The sequence below is a fragment of the Sinocyclocheilus anshuiensis genome, unplaced genomic scaffold, assembly GCF_001515605.1.
Source record: "Sinocyclocheilus anshuiensis isolate Anshui unplaced genomic scaffold, SAMN03320099.WGS_v1.1 scaffold326, whole genome shotgun sequence".
In the NCBI taxonomy this organism is placed as follows: domain Eukaryota; kingdom Metazoa; phylum Chordata; class Actinopteri; order Cypriniformes; family Cyprinidae; genus Sinocyclocheilus; species Sinocyclocheilus anshuiensis.
Window position 1 is genome coordinate 560,522 of NW_015546098.1, and position 19,199 is coordinate 579,720.

Genomic DNA, 19,199 nt, shown 5'->3' on the forward strand with positions numbered 1-19,199 from the left:
CTAGGTTGAGGTGCAACACAAGCAATAGTTTCATGATGATGATTTATTTTTAATCCCCTGCCCATTCCTAGGGTCATAAATGAAAATGAATCCGGGCAAATGTACTTGCTTACAGTATAAAGGAGGAAAAATTTCACCATCCTATGGGAGATGAAGAAAAGTGAGGCGGAGACCAAAATAAATCAAAAGAATTTAAAATGGAAATAACTGTAAATGAGGCTTTGTACACATGTACAGCTGTTAATTCCCAGATTAGATGCATTTTACTCTGGTATCTCCAGCATTCAAATATTTGAGTACCTATATTCAGTTAAATCAGTTTTCAGACAGAAAGCTGAGTCTGGTTAGTCCCTGCTCTCCTGAACACTTTTACACGTTACACTTTCAAGTAAGTAGTTCAAGTAAAGCTTAAAAATGTGCAGAGACGGGACATTTATTTGTTTCTTTTTTATACTTCTTTAAATTTGGAATCAATAATTCATTTAGGAATTGACTGTGCGCTGTACACAGTGTTTATGGAATATGGTGGAATAAGAAAGGAAAATAAGTTGAAGGGACAGGATGGAGGAATAAATGAGAATTTTATTTTTTTTAACCATTCAACTAGCTAAAGTTTAGTAGATGACACTGTTGAGAAAACCTGCACATGTACTAGAATCACTTAAACACTTCAATAGCTGTCATCGACCAAACACACAAATATATTTTCACTACAAAGATAACCGTATGTTCGATGGGTGAGGGAAAGGCATTATTCTTTAATTAAAGGAAGCAATGACCCCAAGCAAAAAGCCTTAATGATCAGTGCTGTGTGTTGGGGACAAGGCTGACATTTACTGGATTTCAACCAGTCATTCTGATAGGACTCTGATACGGTTTTATGGTATCCAATGCCGTTTCCATTCTGACCTGATGAGAGGATACAGGCAGCCATTTGTGACCTTTCAACTCTGACCCTGACCTAAGAGAGGTGCTTCTACAGCCCAGCCACCTCTGCCCCGGTCCTGTCGTCACAGCTACCACTCACGCCAATCCATTCATGTCATCAAGACCGGGATTGTGTCCTAAGATAGGATATGACTTTTATTACAAACAGTGCCTGGGAAAGTTTGTATCGTAAAAATAAACTCCAATGATAGCCACTGATCCAAATCAGTCTTACACTCTTCATCAAGGACATTTATCATTGAGCCGTTTCCTACAAGTCTCGATAAAACAACAAAGAGCAGCATATAGGGAACACTTCTTCAAGGTCAAATCTATCCAAACACGCTCGTGTAAAATGTCAGTTTCACTTTTATTGCAGCTCAGGTGTATAAACAAGTTATGTGAGGTTGAGAGCTCAACATCATCGTGTTCCAGTAAAAAAAATATCTAATCATCCTTAAAACAAGATAAATTTATTTTTGCATTATTTTGATAAATTTAAACCGAAGGAATAGTTTCCAGAGAAAGCATCTTTAATATAATTGTATTTTTTCTTGTTCTATTGGAATGTTATGCATTTATTTATTTGTTTGTTTGTTGGTTGGTCAATTCTCACTAAGTTCTTATTCAAGGAGGGAAAAAAAACAATTTTACTGATTTAGAACATTATTATTATTATTATTGTTGTTGTTTTATTTGAGATTATAAAACACGAAACAAATTTGTTCAAGAATCAAAACAAGAACAGTTAGTTCTGACAAATCATGGACATAATATACATACAAATGAATGTATTCCTCAAACTCAATTCCTGGATGGCCGCAGCCCAGCAGTTTAGATTCACCCCTAATTAAACACACCTGATCAGACTAATCAAGTCCTTCAGGCTTATTTGAAAACTACATGGTATGTGTGTAGGAGCAAAACTCTGGGCTCTGGCCCTCCAGGAATTGAGTTTGACACCCCTGCTCAACATCAATGAATCCTCAACATATTTTAATCAATCATAAATAAATAAATAAATAAATACATACAGCTGCTGGTAGCCATTGACTTCCATAGCATTTCTTTTAGGAAGTACCAACGCACTTTGGTACCCAACATATCTTATTTTGTGTTCAACAGAAGAAAGAAACTCATACAGGTTTGAGGATGAGTATAAGATTCATTTTTGGGTGAACTATTATTGTAACATTTACATTTACCTGCATCTTTTTCACCAAACAACTGGTTAATCAGCCACAAAATGCACTGAGATAATGCTGCACCATGAGCAGTTATGTTCCGTCATACTGTAATTGTTTCTGAGTGATGAAAAGATCTATGCTACAGTACATATGAGTCTATGTGATGGAAACTGAAGCCTGTAACACAGGGCCAAGGGAATGGAGAGAAAGAGAGAGAGAGATCTGATGATGCTCTTAAAAAGAACTTAGTGGCATCGTGATAGTGTGAGCATGTGTGTGTGTGTGAGACTAACATTCTGAACACATTCATAAACAAAATCAGTGTTAATGTTGTGTGCCCATATTAAAAAAAAAAACATTGCTTAACATCACCCCACACACGCTTTAAATTAATTCTTTGATTTACTGATTTTTTTAAATAAAAAACAAAAATACTATTCTTCCGAGACACGCAAACACCATGTTTTAGATTCCTTAAAGAAGTCATCCAACGGGCCATTCTTTCCTAATCACTGCTGATTAAGAGAACGCAATTACCCTCAAACTAAAACAAAACTGAAACAACGCAGACCTACAATGCAACGTTTTGCTTCATCCACAACGGCAAGACGAGGAAATGTGCCCAGCGTTTGGCTTCGTTCACTGAAAATAAACAAGTCGCTCTCCAGTTTCCAAGCCATCAGTTATAATCACAAGTATTTGTTTGTTTTCTGCAGGCAGGGGGATTGAAGCTCAGATGAAACAGAAAAATTATCCGTCACATGGAAGAGCGCTGTTTCAGATCATAACGAGCTGGAGAAGTTTACGTTACGGCTTGTCCGCAGAGCACAAGGCGATTTATGGCGGAAAAGTGGCTACTGTAGAGCTTTGATCGACGGAAAGAGATTCTAGATCTAAAATCTAAAAAAAAACTGAATTCAGCAAAGTATTTCAACCTAAAAAATACTTAACGTTCAAAAACAAAAAAAACTATAAAATAATGTTTCCATAAAGTATCTATTACTGTAATTCTCTGCTTGCTGTGGTTTAAAAAAAATGACACTGAATAAACTTTTTGATCAGCATGTTCAAATTTATGCGGCCAGAATCCTGACTAGGCCTAGAGCAAGAGATCACATCAGGTTTTGTGTGTATTTTAAGATTTCTATACGTACCTCTAAGGCTATAAGTACTTTTAATGTCAGCACATTTAATTTCCTATTCTCTATCTTGTAAACTTCTGGTTTCCTGTCTGTCTGTTGCACTTGTATTCATTAGGAACAGAGTATTTTCTTGTTATCCCCCCAAATTATCCAATTTGCTACTTAGAAAAATAGAGAATTAATCTCTACAATCTTTAAAATGTATTATTAAAACTTTTTTCTTTACAGATTTCAATTGTAGAGATTTTTATATATTTAGATTTTTTTATTATGATTTTTACACCTTATTTTATTACAACATTATTGTTATATGATCTGCACATGACAGTGAAATTATTTTAAAATATACAGAGCAGTAAAATCCTTCCGTTTCATCTCTCTTTTCCAGAAAACAGTTTGTGTAATTAATTATAATATTCCTGATTATTTTAAATTATTTTTAATTTATTGAATTTTTTTTATTGAATTTTTTTTTATTATTATTTAAATATATATTTATTTTTATTATTATATTATTCTTGATTATTTGTAATTATTTTGAATGTAATTATTTAAAATTTTTAATTTAATTATTTTTTATTATTATTTAAATGTATAATTATTTTTGATTATTATTATATTATTCTTGATTTTTTTTTAATTGTTTTTAATTTTAATTATTTTAATATTGCCCTTCAAGATGGTTGAATGTTAAGGTGCTAAAACTTCAGGTCCACTTCAATCAGCTCATCGTAATATCAAAATGGCATCTGACAGCAGGTCCAGACAGCTTAATTCACTGATGTGACAAGCCGAACGCTCTACAAGACCTGTGCTTGTTCTCAGATGTTATCTCTTCCAGAGCAAACACACAATCCCATCCTGTGTTTCTGTGAGGACACTCCACACAAGCGGACTTTACAAGGGGAGCAAATATTTACTCTGACTACATTTAACGGCCATAGAGGATTGCGGTTAAATACACTGATGTGATTAGAAGCTTCCTCACAATGAGCTGGGCTTAGAGGTGTCAAAAGAATGTCCAAAAACTGCAACAACAAAAAAAAAGTTTCTCTCTACTGAAGGTTTAGGAGGCGGCTGATGACTGAAATAATCTAATTTGACAGGAATGATAATAACAAACATAAATCTTGTTGTTTTCCTTTCTGGGCTAAAGAAACAATGATTATTATATGTTCGGCACATGGTGAGAGAATGCACAGTGATGGGATTTCAATTTTTCCTTTCTCTTTGGAGTGTTACAAGCTCTTGATGCATAAAGAAGATCTGTAAAGTTGCAAAGACTAAAGTCTCAAATCCAAAGAGATATTCTTTATAAAAGTTAAGAGTCAACCATGCCTACCTAAAACGGCTCGTTCTAACATACCCCCACATCTACGTCACGATGTGGGAAGATTTGCATAACGCCGCCCAAATGTTCACGCAAAGAAAGAAGGCGTAACTTTTATTCTCGCTGTAGTATTGTTGTTGCCGCCGCCATGTCGTGAAGACGCTGTGTGTTTCGTTGTGAAAGCGAAACTACTTTGTTTGGCCTTCCAAAAGAGGACGATATCTGCTTCGTCATGCCTGGAGCTGATCTGTGCTGGTCGCTGAGGAAATACATCAACTTCGCGCTGTGGATCGCCAGATCGGCTTTCACCGTGGACGAAGCGGAGTCCAGCCCGGGGTCGTCACATGTGGTTGCCGCAAGCCTGCCGGCTGCCGCTCACTCTAGCCTTCACACGCTGTGTGAAGCTGTGTTTCGTTGTGAAAGTGAAACTACTTTGTTGGCCTTCCAAAAGAGGACACGACTAGAAATCAGTGGTTAAGTTGTATTTACAACACTATGCAGACATGGTTTTATGTTTACGCGGCGCGATGCAATGCAACGCGTAAAAAGACAGTATAAGTCATTATAATCCGTAATTATGTCCCCACTGGATACAAGAAATGCCTCGTTTATAATTTTAATGTTTTTGTCTCGTCGCTCCGGCCGGACACGGCATCACAATATGGTAAGGGGCGTAACATTTCTGTCACATGCTTGAGGTATTCGGCCAATCACAACGCACTGGATAGCTGGCCAATCAGAGCACACCTCGCTTTCAGACCGATGAGCTTTGTAAAAATCGACACGTTTCAGAAAGGCGGGGCATAGAGGAGAAACAATGTACAGTATGTGGAAAATAATGTGTTTTTTGAACCTTAAACCGCATAAACACATTTCGTTACACCAAATACACAAAATAATGTTCTTTTTAGCAGCATCATATGACCCCTTTAATACACGTATCCACATATGTGACCCTGGACCACAAAACCAGTCATAAGGGTACATTTTTTGAAATTGAGGTTTATACATAATCTGAAAGATGAATAAATAAGCTTTCCATTTTTCCCAAGATTGAGAAAATCGCCTTTAAAGTTGTCCAAATTAAGTTCTTAGCAATGCATATTATTAATCAAAAATTAAGTTGATATATTTACAGTAGGAGATTTACAAAATATCTTCATGGAACATGATCTTTCCTTAATATCCTAATGATTTTTGGCATAAAAGAAAAATCTATCATTTTGACCCATACAATGTTTTTTTGGCTATTGCTACAAATATACCCAAGCGACTTAAGACTGGTTTTGTGGTCCAGGGTCACATATGTAAATAGTGACACAAAGAAGGTATGTTAGGAAAGAGATTTCTGAATGATGTATACCAGAGCACCATCAACCTACTATCAGGTTCTTCAACAGTTAAAGAAAAAATACCAAGCACTTCTCTTGGCACCATAAAAAAAAAAAAAAAAAAATTGCCTCAATAATATGTCTCTTTCCCAACCAACGATATTGCAGTCAGAGAGTGAATTAAAAGTCACTCAAGTCTGTTCCCTCTCACTTCCTGCCAGGAAGAGCCCTCTCTCCGGACGCATAGCTCGCATCGGCAGGGCGCCGGCAGAATTAAGTGCCAGTTGGTGTTAGTGTGTTTTCTCTGGGCCTCCACGGAGCCCTGTGTTCAAAGAAGGCTGAGAGCAAAGTTCTCCACCGGCACGGAGACCCTAGTGGGTTGTTGTCTGGGGTCGAGGAGAGAGGAAGATGGAGAGGGGGAAAGACAACACGTGGCCTGGGCCTGCGCTTGAACCTTGCGTATGTGTTAAGCCTCTCAGCGGGGTCCAGGTCCGACTGCGAGATGGGGAGGGAGAGAGATTCAACCTCAGGTTCAACCACATTCCTCTTCACTTCTGCGACGTTTATGGAACGTACAAAGTTAAAAATGGCAGGACTACATGAGACAAACCAGTCCGCACTGAACTTCAAGCGCATGCTGGCGATGTCCCTGAATAGCTCTTACATTTTTAAAGGCCAGTTTTGAGTTTGCATTGAATCTTTTTTCAGGTGCAGTAAGTCAAACTACTCTTAGGCAAGTAAGGTACAACAAACCAATCATTTGTGACCCTGGATCACAAAACCAGTCATAAGGGTAAATTTTTTTAAATTGAGATTTATAAATCATCTGAAAGCTGAATAAATAAGCTTTCCATTGATGTATGGTTTGTTAGGACAGGACAATATTTGGCCGAGATACAACTATTTGAAAATCTGGAATCTGAGGGTGCAAAAAAATCTAAATATTGAGAAAATCGCCTTTAAAGTTGTCCAAATTAAGTTCTTAGCAATGCATATTACTAATCAAAAATTAAGTTTTGATATATTTACGGTAGGAAATTTACAAAATATTTTCATGGAACATGATCTTTACTTAATATCCTAATGATTTTTGGCATAAAAGAAAAATCGATAATTTTGACCCATACAATGTTTTTTTGGCTATTGCTAAAAATATACTCAAGCGACTTAAGACTGGTTTTGTGGTCCAGGGTCACATATAGTAATTCATGGAATATTATGTTATTTTTGTCTTGTAGTCCAGTGTGACTTATATAATGTGATTGATACTGGTCATTCAAACACACTGCACACCAAAACACATATGCTTCCAAACCTCATACTCAACCGAAATGCAGTCATCTAAAATAGATAGAGCAACAGATATATCGGAACAGATAATCCGATAAATTATAGTCTCTTACACTACGGGGCTTTTGAATGCTTGAATCTGATTGGCTGACGAACATTCTAAGGTGTGCAATTATTTTCAGGGAAACGCACGGCTAAAGTAGTTCCAGGCAGGTCTTGATTGCATTACAAATGGTTTCAGTTATTTCAAAAGTCCTTACAGCCTACAAACCTACAAACCCACAAATACACTGAACAAGCAAATACATATAGTAAACAACAAGATAAAAACGATTTCCATGTTTTGCCACAAAATTACATTTTATTTTGTACGGAAAACACATACTCTCTTTCTCCCTCACAAACGCTCACACACATGGAAACACACGCACACAGAAAACTACATGACATTTCTAACTAGCAAGGTAATAATAGCGCTGTTCTTGAAGCAGATAAACTTGCAGTTTGGCTATTAGTAGAGACGCTGCTGCCGAACACTGTCGAGAGACGCACAGACTCAGGTAATTCACACAGGCTTAATCTCTCTCTCTCTGTCTGTCTAATTACAGCATTATTGACTGCATTTGTCTGCTATCAACGGCTCAAGCCTCTGTTGCTAGGTCTAAAATTACATTTTGGAATTAGCAACGGAGGCGTAGGGTGAGATGTATAAGAAATTAATCCTACACACGAGAGCTTTTTAAGGACAAAAACCTGACAAATGTCTTGAGGTGTGGTAACCATAGTATAAGCGGAATAATTGACTATTAAATAATTGTCTGTTGAATTATTAGAAAATAATGCACACCAATAATGCATTATATTCTACTCAACTCAACTCAACGGCCCGTCGTCAATTATCTTTCCATATAAATCTGTGAAGTAGAGAATGCTTTACAGGTGCCAATAATTCACTCTTAACCCTCACAGGATTAAGAAGCATTTCAGTTTAATGACACTCGTAAAGCCAGAGGAAAACCAAATCAATGCAACAATTACATAAGAACTATTTTAATAACATCTCATGAACTGGTGTTGTTTCAGACACAGAGACTGCGCAACTGTGAAATGATGAAGAGATCCGGTGAACAGCCAGCGATTAGGCTTTCACTGGACAGTCGACCGATCGATTTCTCTTTCTTTCGCTCTGCCTGCGAGTATTGATCCAAGAGTCACTGGGACTCCATGGGGTTAAACTCTTGAGCCACTGGCCACTCTCCATCCTCTTCCTAAAGGTCAGAGGTTAAGAAATGCCAAGTGCTCAGGGGGAAGTCAGTGTCTCCAGTATGTATTGACTGACGAAGGTGCCCATCTGTTTAACAGGTTAACTCTACATTAAAGACACCCTGGTTAGGATAATCAACAATATCGGGACAGCAGATGTGAAACGATGGTGATCAAAGTAAGGAGAGAAACAAAACATTTCTTTAGCCAGCTTATGATCTAAATACATGAAAGGAAAAAAATCATATTGTACCGAAAACAGAGAATACAAACTCAGGCCTCTCGCAAACACGCCTGAAGATGCTGTTTCTTGCTCTTGCACCTCAGCCTTTCCATCATGTGAGGCATTCAGAAGATAAATGTCTTAAAGAATAGATGACCTGACACAAGGTCTGAGCAGTAATGGGTGATATAGGGAAACACGGCTGCCCGACTCCCATATATATCTGACAGGAGGCCACTGTCAAGCAGACAGATGAGATGATTTCCAAATCAACTCCGATCTGAGAGCAGTTTGCAATTGCTTTTCTGACGCTTACATAAAGTAGCATTTAACAATAGGTTCTTTTTGCATATATTTTCAGCTGGACAAACTTATCTAGAATCAAATCCACAACAACTATATGAACCGAACAGTAGCTTTTGCTCCTCGTCAGAGTGTCTCAATGCGGGCGGCATTATTTATTGAAAAGCGGAAACCTTTTTAAGTGATATTCTCTAGCACAACAGCTGGTGGTATATCTTTTTCAGTTAGACAGTGTGTGTGTGTGTGTGTGTTGGCTGTCAAAGAGAATTAGGACGGGTGAAACACAAGGCTTTTACGTGGATGCCTTGAATGGCAAGATGAGGACACTCAAAGATGATCTTCATGTAATATGCAGGGTCTAATCTGAAGCCCTAACACTGGCAATTTCCTGAACGGAGCTGATGCTTTGATAGCTGTTGTTTTACACTCCTTTCTTTTTCCTCTCACCCACATTCATTCTCCTTTAGCCTTCTGCTCTACTCTTTCTGCTTTAGTTGAAAATATTGAAGGAATGTTCAATGCAAGTTGAGCTCAATCAACATCATTTGTGGCATAATTTTACCACACAAAGTAATTTATTAAAGGGGTCATATGATGCTTTTTTAAAGATCATTATTTTGTGTATTTGGTGTAACAGAATAAACTTGAAATCGCATCATATGACCCCTTTAATTTATATCAATAAAAAATAATTTATTATAAGCATCAATTTCTTTAAAGAGGGTTTAAAAGGTTTAAAGACCGATATGTGAAGGCCATGATTTTGTCCAGCATTTATTGCACGCTAAATCATGAAAATGTATTTAAGCTGTAAATTTGTCTAAACCATCATTTTTGTTGTGGAACTACCATTCTATGCAAATTAACTTATCCATGCAAATGAACTGATTTAAGACAATGGTGTGGCAAACTAAGTGATTCTATCACAGTATTTTATTGTTAACATATAACAAGTATATATATTATTAATTATGACTATATACACACACATAAATATATATAAATTCGTGCTGTCAAAATTAACGTGTTAACGCATGCGATACATTTTTTCAGTTTAACGCGTTATTAAAAATATTTAACGCAGGGGCGGAGCTAGGGTTGGCCACCCCACTCACAACTGCCGTTGTCTCATTTTTCTTGATAAGAATTGTGTTTATTTAGACGCAAATCGTCATCAAACGGGAGACTTTTCAGACGCGCACTCCAACTTCACCTCAGCGCCGGACACGAGTCAAACGAGCATGGAAAAGATGAGGAGCTTCAGCAGAACAACTGTGAACAGCGGTCAGATGAGATGCTGTCAGGCCATGTGTCAGTAAAAACGCATTTTCCTGTCCTGTCAGCCGTTATAATGTGCTCGTAGCATGTGCTCTTCAATTGCACACACAAATGCAGTGGCGCGTGCTGTATATAATTTCATATTAAAGCGCAAATGAAACCACAAGCATGCAATGTCATAGTTATGTTGTCAGTTAAGTCATGAAGTTACCAAAAAGGCAACTGAAGCTGCCTTAAAACTGTGCATGCATGCATTTGTTATACATGAGTCCCATTTAAGAACATGTCTCTGAAATGCAGTGGTTTTCCAAACTGTCCTGGAGCAGCAGCACTGTCTCCCTCATCTAACACACCCGATTCAACTCGTCAGCTCATTATAGAGACTTTAAGACCTGAAGCGGGTCAGAAAAGTAAAGAGTTGTGAGAAAATATGATGTGTGTCAGATTCGCGTCATGTTCAGCAGCGGCAGCTCTTAAAGCAGTCAAAAACCCCAATAACCCAGCTGTTAAAATCTTAAAATTAATAGCTCTCAATTATACTGTAATGTTGAATGGCTATAGTCAATGGTTAAATATTAGGGGAAAAAAAATATTTCCTACAGACATCAGTAGTATTGTTATCTGTGATACTCGCCTTCAGTCATAAAAGATGCCAGTAAACAAGTATTTAAAAAATACTGTCTTTATGTTGTTTCTACTAGGAATGCACGATATATCGGCCACCATATCGGTATCAGCCGATAAATGCTCCTTTTTTCTGTTATCGGTATCGGCCCGATAAGAAAATTTGGCCGATATCTTAAAGCCGATAAATAATGCATTATTTCCTTCAGAGACACTTCAGATGCGCGCTGTTCGTTTGCAGCCTTTTAAAATTTTCATATCGGTGCATCCCTAGTTTCTACATTAATTTGAAGTGAATGAATGTGAAATTATTGCAATATAAAAGTATATTTAAAAACTTTAATGTTAGGTGGGATTAATCGCGATTAATTTAAGAAAAACCGTGTGATTAATTCGTTTTTTTTATCGATTGACAGCACTAATATAAATACATAAATAAAATCAGAAATAAAGAAGAAGTCAACACTCATTCATTACAGTCACTGTGGTATTATTTGCAACACTGCATACTTTCACATGCATATTTATAAAAAGAACAAAGCGCTGGAAAAATTGAATAAAAATAGAATACAAAGGTATATTAAAAGTCGCATATGTCTAACGTAGCTCTATACAACTATCAATAAAACACATATAAGTGAAAAGCGATAAACCACAATAGGCTTATAGAAGATGATGAAAATTGATCCTGTGTTGGGAATAAAGGGATTCGTTTCAGAGAAATGCAATAAAATTGCAGTTAAGAATCGCTGTCTAACAGCAGAGCAGCCCTCCTGATCCTGAGTGATTAAAAACTAGTCTATGACCCTAACCTTTGACCTCTAGCCCTAAACCTACTCCATCTTGTACCATAGATATTAATTAGAAAATCTGTGCAGACGGTACCATATCCACCTGGATTCTATTTTGGGATGAGAAGGAAATGCAAGCAAACGAAACTGAATCCATCAACATCCTCCCATACTTATTGCCTATTCTGTCAGAAAATACACTGCTTCACTTCCTGTCTACGACAACAGCATTTCCTGTGCAGGGATCTCCTGATTAACCACAGGATCAATGGGAGACCCTAAAGTTCTTCCAGACAGCTCTCTGTTTCCCAAATAAGAGAAAGAAAAAATCTTCCACATTCATAAAACAAAATTAACCCCCTACAACAGACTGTGTAATTTAACTGGGGGTAAACAGGGCTCAAGACCTCATTTGAGCTTTGTCGCCTTTTCCACGGTTTCTCCCCACACAATAAAATTACATTTGCATCAGCTCTAAAGAGAATTTAGTCGGGATGATTTATTTAAGTAATCAGCAGCAACGCAGCCTTTTCGTTGCAGCGCAGGGCCTGCAATGTGCCACCGCTGGAACGGGGTTTGGGCCGGAGGCTTTTTTCCAGTGGAGGCAGGCAGAACCCAAATACTCCCCTTTGATTAGATTAGCATTACACAACAGCGTGACAGATATGACAAATAGGTGCATTAGAGCATGTCATTTATTCTCTCTTTTCTAGATGTTTGGGTTCACAGAGGGACCCCCACCTCACGCCTGCAAATATATGCGGCCCCTGACGCCCCGTCTGATGCCTGATCCCTCTGGATTACCTTCAGAGAGGGTTATAGGAGGACAAGAGCTTTATTTCTGAAAATAAAAACACCGAAGAAAGAGGCAACGAGTCCTTGGTTATGTGTATTACTCATTTGTATGTAAACCAAACAAAATGATTGTCACTGAAAACCTGTAGTAGCCCTGACTTAATGTGTGTGTATGTGTGTGTGTGTGTGTGTGTGTGTGTGTGTATATATATATATAGTACAGTAGATATATAGATTTTTACATTACATTTTTCTCTGAACTTTCCTGCAATACCTAGTTTGAAAAAAGAAAATAAACAAAAACAGCATTCACATTATTTATGAATCCATTTTCAAAGTAAGGATGTCTTCGAATGTCTCCAAAGGGAGGACTGGTCAGCTTTAGATCACTTTTGGGGACAATTTCTTTCCCAAACTATAGCAAAGAACACACACACACACACACAGAGCTCGGCTATTAAGCCTTCATCTTACCTGCGTTAAATACTCTCGGCAAAACCCGATGGGGAGGCCAATCAATCACAAAACACTATCAATGTTGCATTATCCTCTGTGACTGGCTACATGACCAAGACCGTTACATTGGGTCAAGACCCCTGACCTTTCAACTCATATCAACAGCATTAAGAAGGGTTTCCCTGGCCATTTTTCTGGACTTCTGTCTATACTCAGAGCTTAGTAAGACAGGAATCATGCTGGCAGTGTGAAGATAACACTGCAACAATGGATTTATTAACAGTAAAGAAGAGAATGGGGGGAAAAGAACAAGTGGAGGAGGGATGGAGGAATGACTTACCTGAGAACACAGCAGCATGACCAGTTCAACCACAGAACTGCTGGACTTCATGCACACAAGACCTGCAGAGAAAAACAGATTGCATTTCAGCTTTAATAGGTGAAAACTTTTAACCCTTACTGATAATTAAGATTTTAACCCTAACATAACAAATCTATTAATTTGTGATAATTACCAGCTAACGATAGAGTACTGAAATAGCTGATCGGTCGCTATATACTAATAATTACATACCACTGTAAAAATACTGCTAATTATTTGACTTTTGCATAGACCCACCTGGATTTCATACATATTGAAAATAATTTGGCAAACACAAATGTTTTCTTCCCTCACTTACTAATAAACACCAGGCTGAACCCTTCTAATTCTGTTTTATGAGATTTCTTGCATCAAATGTATTGAGGGAAATAAATTCCTCAGCATTAAAAACATTTAATTCTTTAGGGTCTGTTTTGCTGACACACTCACATTTGAGAGTGGTCTGATTCTGCACCATCTTGAGGGGTCAAAGAGTATTGATGACCTTCATGAACCTACATGATGCTACTGTAAACTAATACATGTTTGAGCCTTGTATTACATCAGACTAAATATGGTGAGCGTATGTTCTATTGATCTGAAATACAGCTTTAAAGAAGCTGCTAGGGAACTAGATAAGCAGAACGCGCTCGAGAGATTTAACATGAAAGCTAAAGATGAGAACACATAGGAAGCTGGAGGAAGAGGAAGGAAGGAAGCATTTTTGTTTTAAGTGGCTCTCCAAAGTCAGCTATCAATCAGCGTTTCATTTCTCTGGGAGGCAGTGGACGCTCGTATGAGTCTGTTGGCCTCTGACCCTGTGCTCTATAAAAGAACACTGCTATTATAATCATTGAGTTAAAAGATACTTCCAGCCACATTTGCTACTTAAATTTGGTTAGAGGTGAGAGAGGGGGTGTGAGTGATGAGATGTCTCCGTGTGATGATGTAAACAATGATGTAAACCTCACTTTAAACCGTTAAACAGACTGCAGGCCTTTAGTGTGACTGCATTTGTGTGGATTATTCCACAAATGTCAGTAATAAGAGTAGAACAGTAGCTCACTGGTGCCCTCGATGAGCAGCTCCTGTCCGTGACTGCCCAGCAGTGTGCGAGAGAGGAACGGTGCGAAATCCACAAAAATCTCTCGGAGTAAAGGAGCTGCCTTCTCCAGAGCATGTTCCAACCTCTCTGAGATACTGAAAACACACACAAACACACTTGTAAATATTGCACAGACTGTGACTGAAATAACTTTAAAAACAGCAGGTCATTAAATCAAATCATGCTTTAAAGAACGCATTCTGAAAAATATATCTAAAGCTATAGCTTGCTTATGATACAGCGTGAGATTTGAGTTTAAAGCAGAGACCTCATGTTGGGGGTGGAGCTCTGGGTCACTGGGGGTAAAGCAGGGACAGATGGCAGGTTGGAGCTGGTGGAGGTTCCTCCTGCAGAGAATACAGCCAGTAAACAACTCGTTACCCAAATACATGCACGCCAAACAAAACAGATGCATTAAGCTAAAACAAGCACATGTTCCGTGAATGAACCTTCACTAATTCGACAGATTAGAGCTGGGTGTTATGACTGTAAATCATTTTACTACAAATGCTTATACCAGCGATATAGAGAGACTGGAGACAGATCATTTTGACATTATCATCATCTTGACAAAAGAATTATGTAAATAATAATATAAAAAACTATGTAAATATCTGTACTGCATTACATAGGTTTTTAGCTGCTTTTTCTGGAAACAAAACTAATCAATATTGATATTGTTTATAAAACATATTAGTCTGTCAGTAATTGTTTTTCCCATTTAGTTCAATTAAAACAGGCACTGTAGCCAACTGCAGTAGATTTACAATATTTTATGCAAGGAAATACAGTTAAAATCTAGTTCAAAATAATCAATGTACTGTTTTTTAACGCACATGAGAAGTATATTTAATATATAATATATACAGCCATATTCATTGCTGTTCAAAAGTTTGAGGTCAGTAAGAAATTAATACTTTTATTCAGCAAGGATACATTAAACTGATCAAAAGTTACTTATAATGTTACAAAGGATTTCTATTTCAAATAAATGCTGTTCTTTTGAGTTCTTTAAGTTACTGTAACTTTATTGTGTTATCCTTGACAAGAAGGTTGTAACAGTGAATTGCTACTTTTTGTGTCAAATAAACTCAACTCAACTCAACATACTATTCATCAAAGAAATCAAGATTTCCACAAAAATATTAAGCAGCGCAACTGTATTCAAGATTAATGGTAATAATAAGAAAATTATATTATAATAATTATGTCATAATAATATTCATAATATTACTATTTTACTGTATGTACATTTTTATTTAGTTATTTATTTTTCTTTTTTATTCATTCATTCATCCATTTATTTATGGTCAAATAAATGCAACTTTGATGAGCATGAGAGATATTCAAAAACATTAAAAAAAAACGTTGGAACGGTAGTATATTTTTACCAAAAATATTACCATTAATTACCATTACAATTTTACCAAAAGATAAGACCATTAATGCATGTGAAAATGCAAATGAATCACTGAATCAGAATCTGAATCATGAATTGATCACCTAATACAGACAATCTGAAGTGATGAACACTTCAGAACCATTTATGCTACTTACGTTTAAGCAGAGACTCTATTAACACATCTATGTAATCAGTTTCACTCGCAAGACGAGAAAGGATTGTTAAATTTGTCTAATGACACTTAAAAGCATTAAAATAAATCACAATATTCACAAAGTTCCTTAATGTTATATAGTCAGTAAAATCATTGTGAATGTTTTGACACTTATCCACGATATTCAGCGCTTCTAACAACCTGGTAAAATCACCCTTTCCTTCTGCTATCTACAACACTGTCATATAAAGGACAAGAGCGAAGATGTATGTTGAAGCTCTGACACCATGTGAAAGGAGCTTCCGCTGAATGATAGCTCTGCTCTCGTTAGCATTCGTGTAAAATAAGCATTAGAGCAGCTCTTACACTACTCCTGATGAAACAGCCCATAAATTAATTAGCCCTGTGTGTGGCTATGATTAGTGTACTAATACTTATATGCCAATAAACTTCATCTTGCCCCCGTGAGGGTCACATAGGCTAGTGAAGGTCTTGGCATGACCATGCTCTCTCTCTCTGGATATCACACCACAATAAATCTGCATACGCTAATATCTCTACACACACACACGTGGGGTCTCAGGCCAGGGATAACTCTTGCAGCAGTGTGGAATGTTTCTTTAAGCACCAACATGTGCGTCTGCGGAGAGACTCACGCTCGCAGATGAAGTAGCCACTTCAAACAGCTCGGAGAAAATGAGCTTATCTCTATTCAGCTGGGACCTGCCCCTCTCCTTACACACACACACACACACACACACACACACACACACACACACACACACACACACACACACGCGACGCTAAATCACACACACACACACACACACACACACACACACACACACACACGAGAACCATAAAAATCCAGACAAGCTTAAAACTACAAGCATGAGATATAGACCCATGAGTACACTACTTCAAAAACACGAAAAGCTAAAGGGAACTAAAAACAATCCCTTCACGCACAAAGGATCGTGTGTGCATGCACATGTTGGTTTCACAATAAAAGAAAATCTCATAGACGCAATGATTTTTAGACAGAGGTGATGATGTTGGCTACAATTCAAATGCAGCCCCTAATCATCACACAAACTTGTTGATATGATTAGAAAAACATGATTTGGTCAATGTATGAGGATTTCAAATTGTCATTAAGGCATCATCTGTGACACGTTTCTCTATATGTGTGAGTAGGCCTGTCACGATAATAACTTTATTGTGCGATATATTGCGCCAGAAATAATTGCAATAAGCGATGTTATTGTCATTTTAAGACCATTTTATGTCACTGAATATATAATCATAATGTAACAGCATAATAATGCAAGAAGGCCTACACACTTCCAAATGACAACAAACTTTAAATTTTTAAGAATATTTATTTAGATCATGGAAATTAAGTATCAAAATATTAGATACCTTAAAACACTTGAATAAATAGTAAATAAACATTTTCTAACAAAAAGTGCAAAGTAACAAGTACAATAAAAGAAAAATGCACAAATAACTTGTATGGAGATTTTACCATCTACAGATTTTTCCCTGACCTTCTTTTCTCTGTAAATTAAGGCTGCACACTATTGCTGAAAAACACAATCACTACTTAGCAGTCAGATATCCGTATGCACAAAGGCACAGATCCCTAAACAAGACCATATATCTGCAGATGAAACTTTTTTGTGTAAAATATTTGATTTCTTGATTTCTGAAGCAGGGCTCAAAGCTAAGGATTTTTCTACTTGCCCAAATTTGCACTGGCCCTGCCAATATTTTCACTGGCCCTGCCACAAAAAAAATTTAAATAGTTGCTGTTATCAGTTTTTGACCCATGTTATCTTTTATTCTAATAGATGAGCTAACAGCAAACATAAAGTTCAAACATTATTAAAGACAAGTGAACAGTCAGTAAATAAGAACAAATTAACAAATTACAAAGCAATAGCACAATTTAATATATAGAACAAAGACAAATGAAATGATGCTTCAGGAAAAACAGCAGACGGGCTGAATGAGATGCAGATTCACTTTCTGACAGCAGGTGGCGCTTATGGAACAGCAGTAATACGCCGTTTCTTTGGTAGCCGCTGTAAACAAAGCAGTGCTGCGCTGCGCTGCGCTTAAACATTACTTTAGATGCATTATAGAGGCAAATGAAAAGAAAATACCATCTAAACTTTTCTGAAGACAGTCACTTCCCCTCAGAGATACATTCATATAAACCCCTAAATCAATATTTAGGATTTTCTTCCAATACTTTGCGCATCGTGAACAGTGATCTTGCTCTGCCTGTACAGTATTTTCTCCTCCTTGTGTCCATCTTCAGCATCTCTGGCCTCTGTTAACGCCCGTTTACACACTTTGTAATATTTCCACACAAATGACATTTTGGAAAATGATTACAGTGCAGTTTGTGTGCAAGCCCGGAACAGAAATCGGCTAAAATGCAACAAAAAATAGCTGGTCGACCGGTGCATCTGTACTCCATTGTTTAAATTAAATACAGATTAATCATTGTTAAAGCTACAAAGTTATTTTGACATACTTTTGTATGTATTTGTCTGTTCAAGCACAAGAATGCGCACTGCACACACAGAGCACAGCCCTCGAGTACTGAATGTCTTTCGCGTCTTGCTTGAATGCTTTAAAATCGCTTTGAATTTTTAAGGCTTAAAAGCACGTGCAAATGATAAACTTTCATGACTTTCAGTGACAAATTCGTCAACTGTCCCAAGTGTCTTTCACGCCGGTCCCGGGCCATCGGGCAGTCCTTATTGTCAAGCCCTGCTGAAGGATTATGTGACACTAAAGACTGGTATAACGGCTGCTGAGAATTCAGCTTTGATCACAGGAATAAATAGTATTTTTGTAATAATATTAGACAATATTACTGTTTTTACTGTATTTCTGATCAAATAAATGCACTCTTGGTGAGCGTAAGACACTTCATAAAAAAAAAAAAACTAGATGGTATATATATATATATATATATATATATACAGTGTTTCCCCCGCCCTTATATTAGGGGGGCGGCCCGCTCCCACTCCCACTAGTATGTGTAAATATTAAGCCGCAAAACTACTATTTAAATATGAATTCTGCGTGTCTCTGTGTTAATGAATTGCGCAGACGCACGGTTTTGTTTACTACTCGTACTGAATCGCTTGTGACGCTTCCGGTGATATTAACGTCTGCCGTCTCACTAAATGAGGACATAAATACATGAACAACATCTCC

At 37.2% G+C, this 19,199-nt stretch overlaps 1 protein-coding gene across 1 annotated transcript in view; it reads right to left on the reverse strand.

Annotated features, from left to right (window-relative positions):
• LOC107700305 (lipopolysaccharide-responsive and beige-like anchor protein) overlaps positions 1-19,199 on the reverse strand; it is a 251,983-nt gene that overhangs the window by 130,229 nt on the left and 102,555 nt on the right. Inside the window, exons 31-33 of the mRNA XM_016501927.1 lie at positions 14,675-14,753; positions 14,368-14,501; positions 13,281-13,342 (exon numbers count right to left, since the gene is read on the reverse strand). Coding sequence (XP_016357413.1) covers positions 13,281-13,342; positions 14,368-14,501; positions 14,675-14,753 — 275 coding nt within the window. The remainder of the gene's footprint in view (positions 1-13,280; positions 13,343-14,367; positions 14,502-14,674; positions 14,754-19,199) is intronic.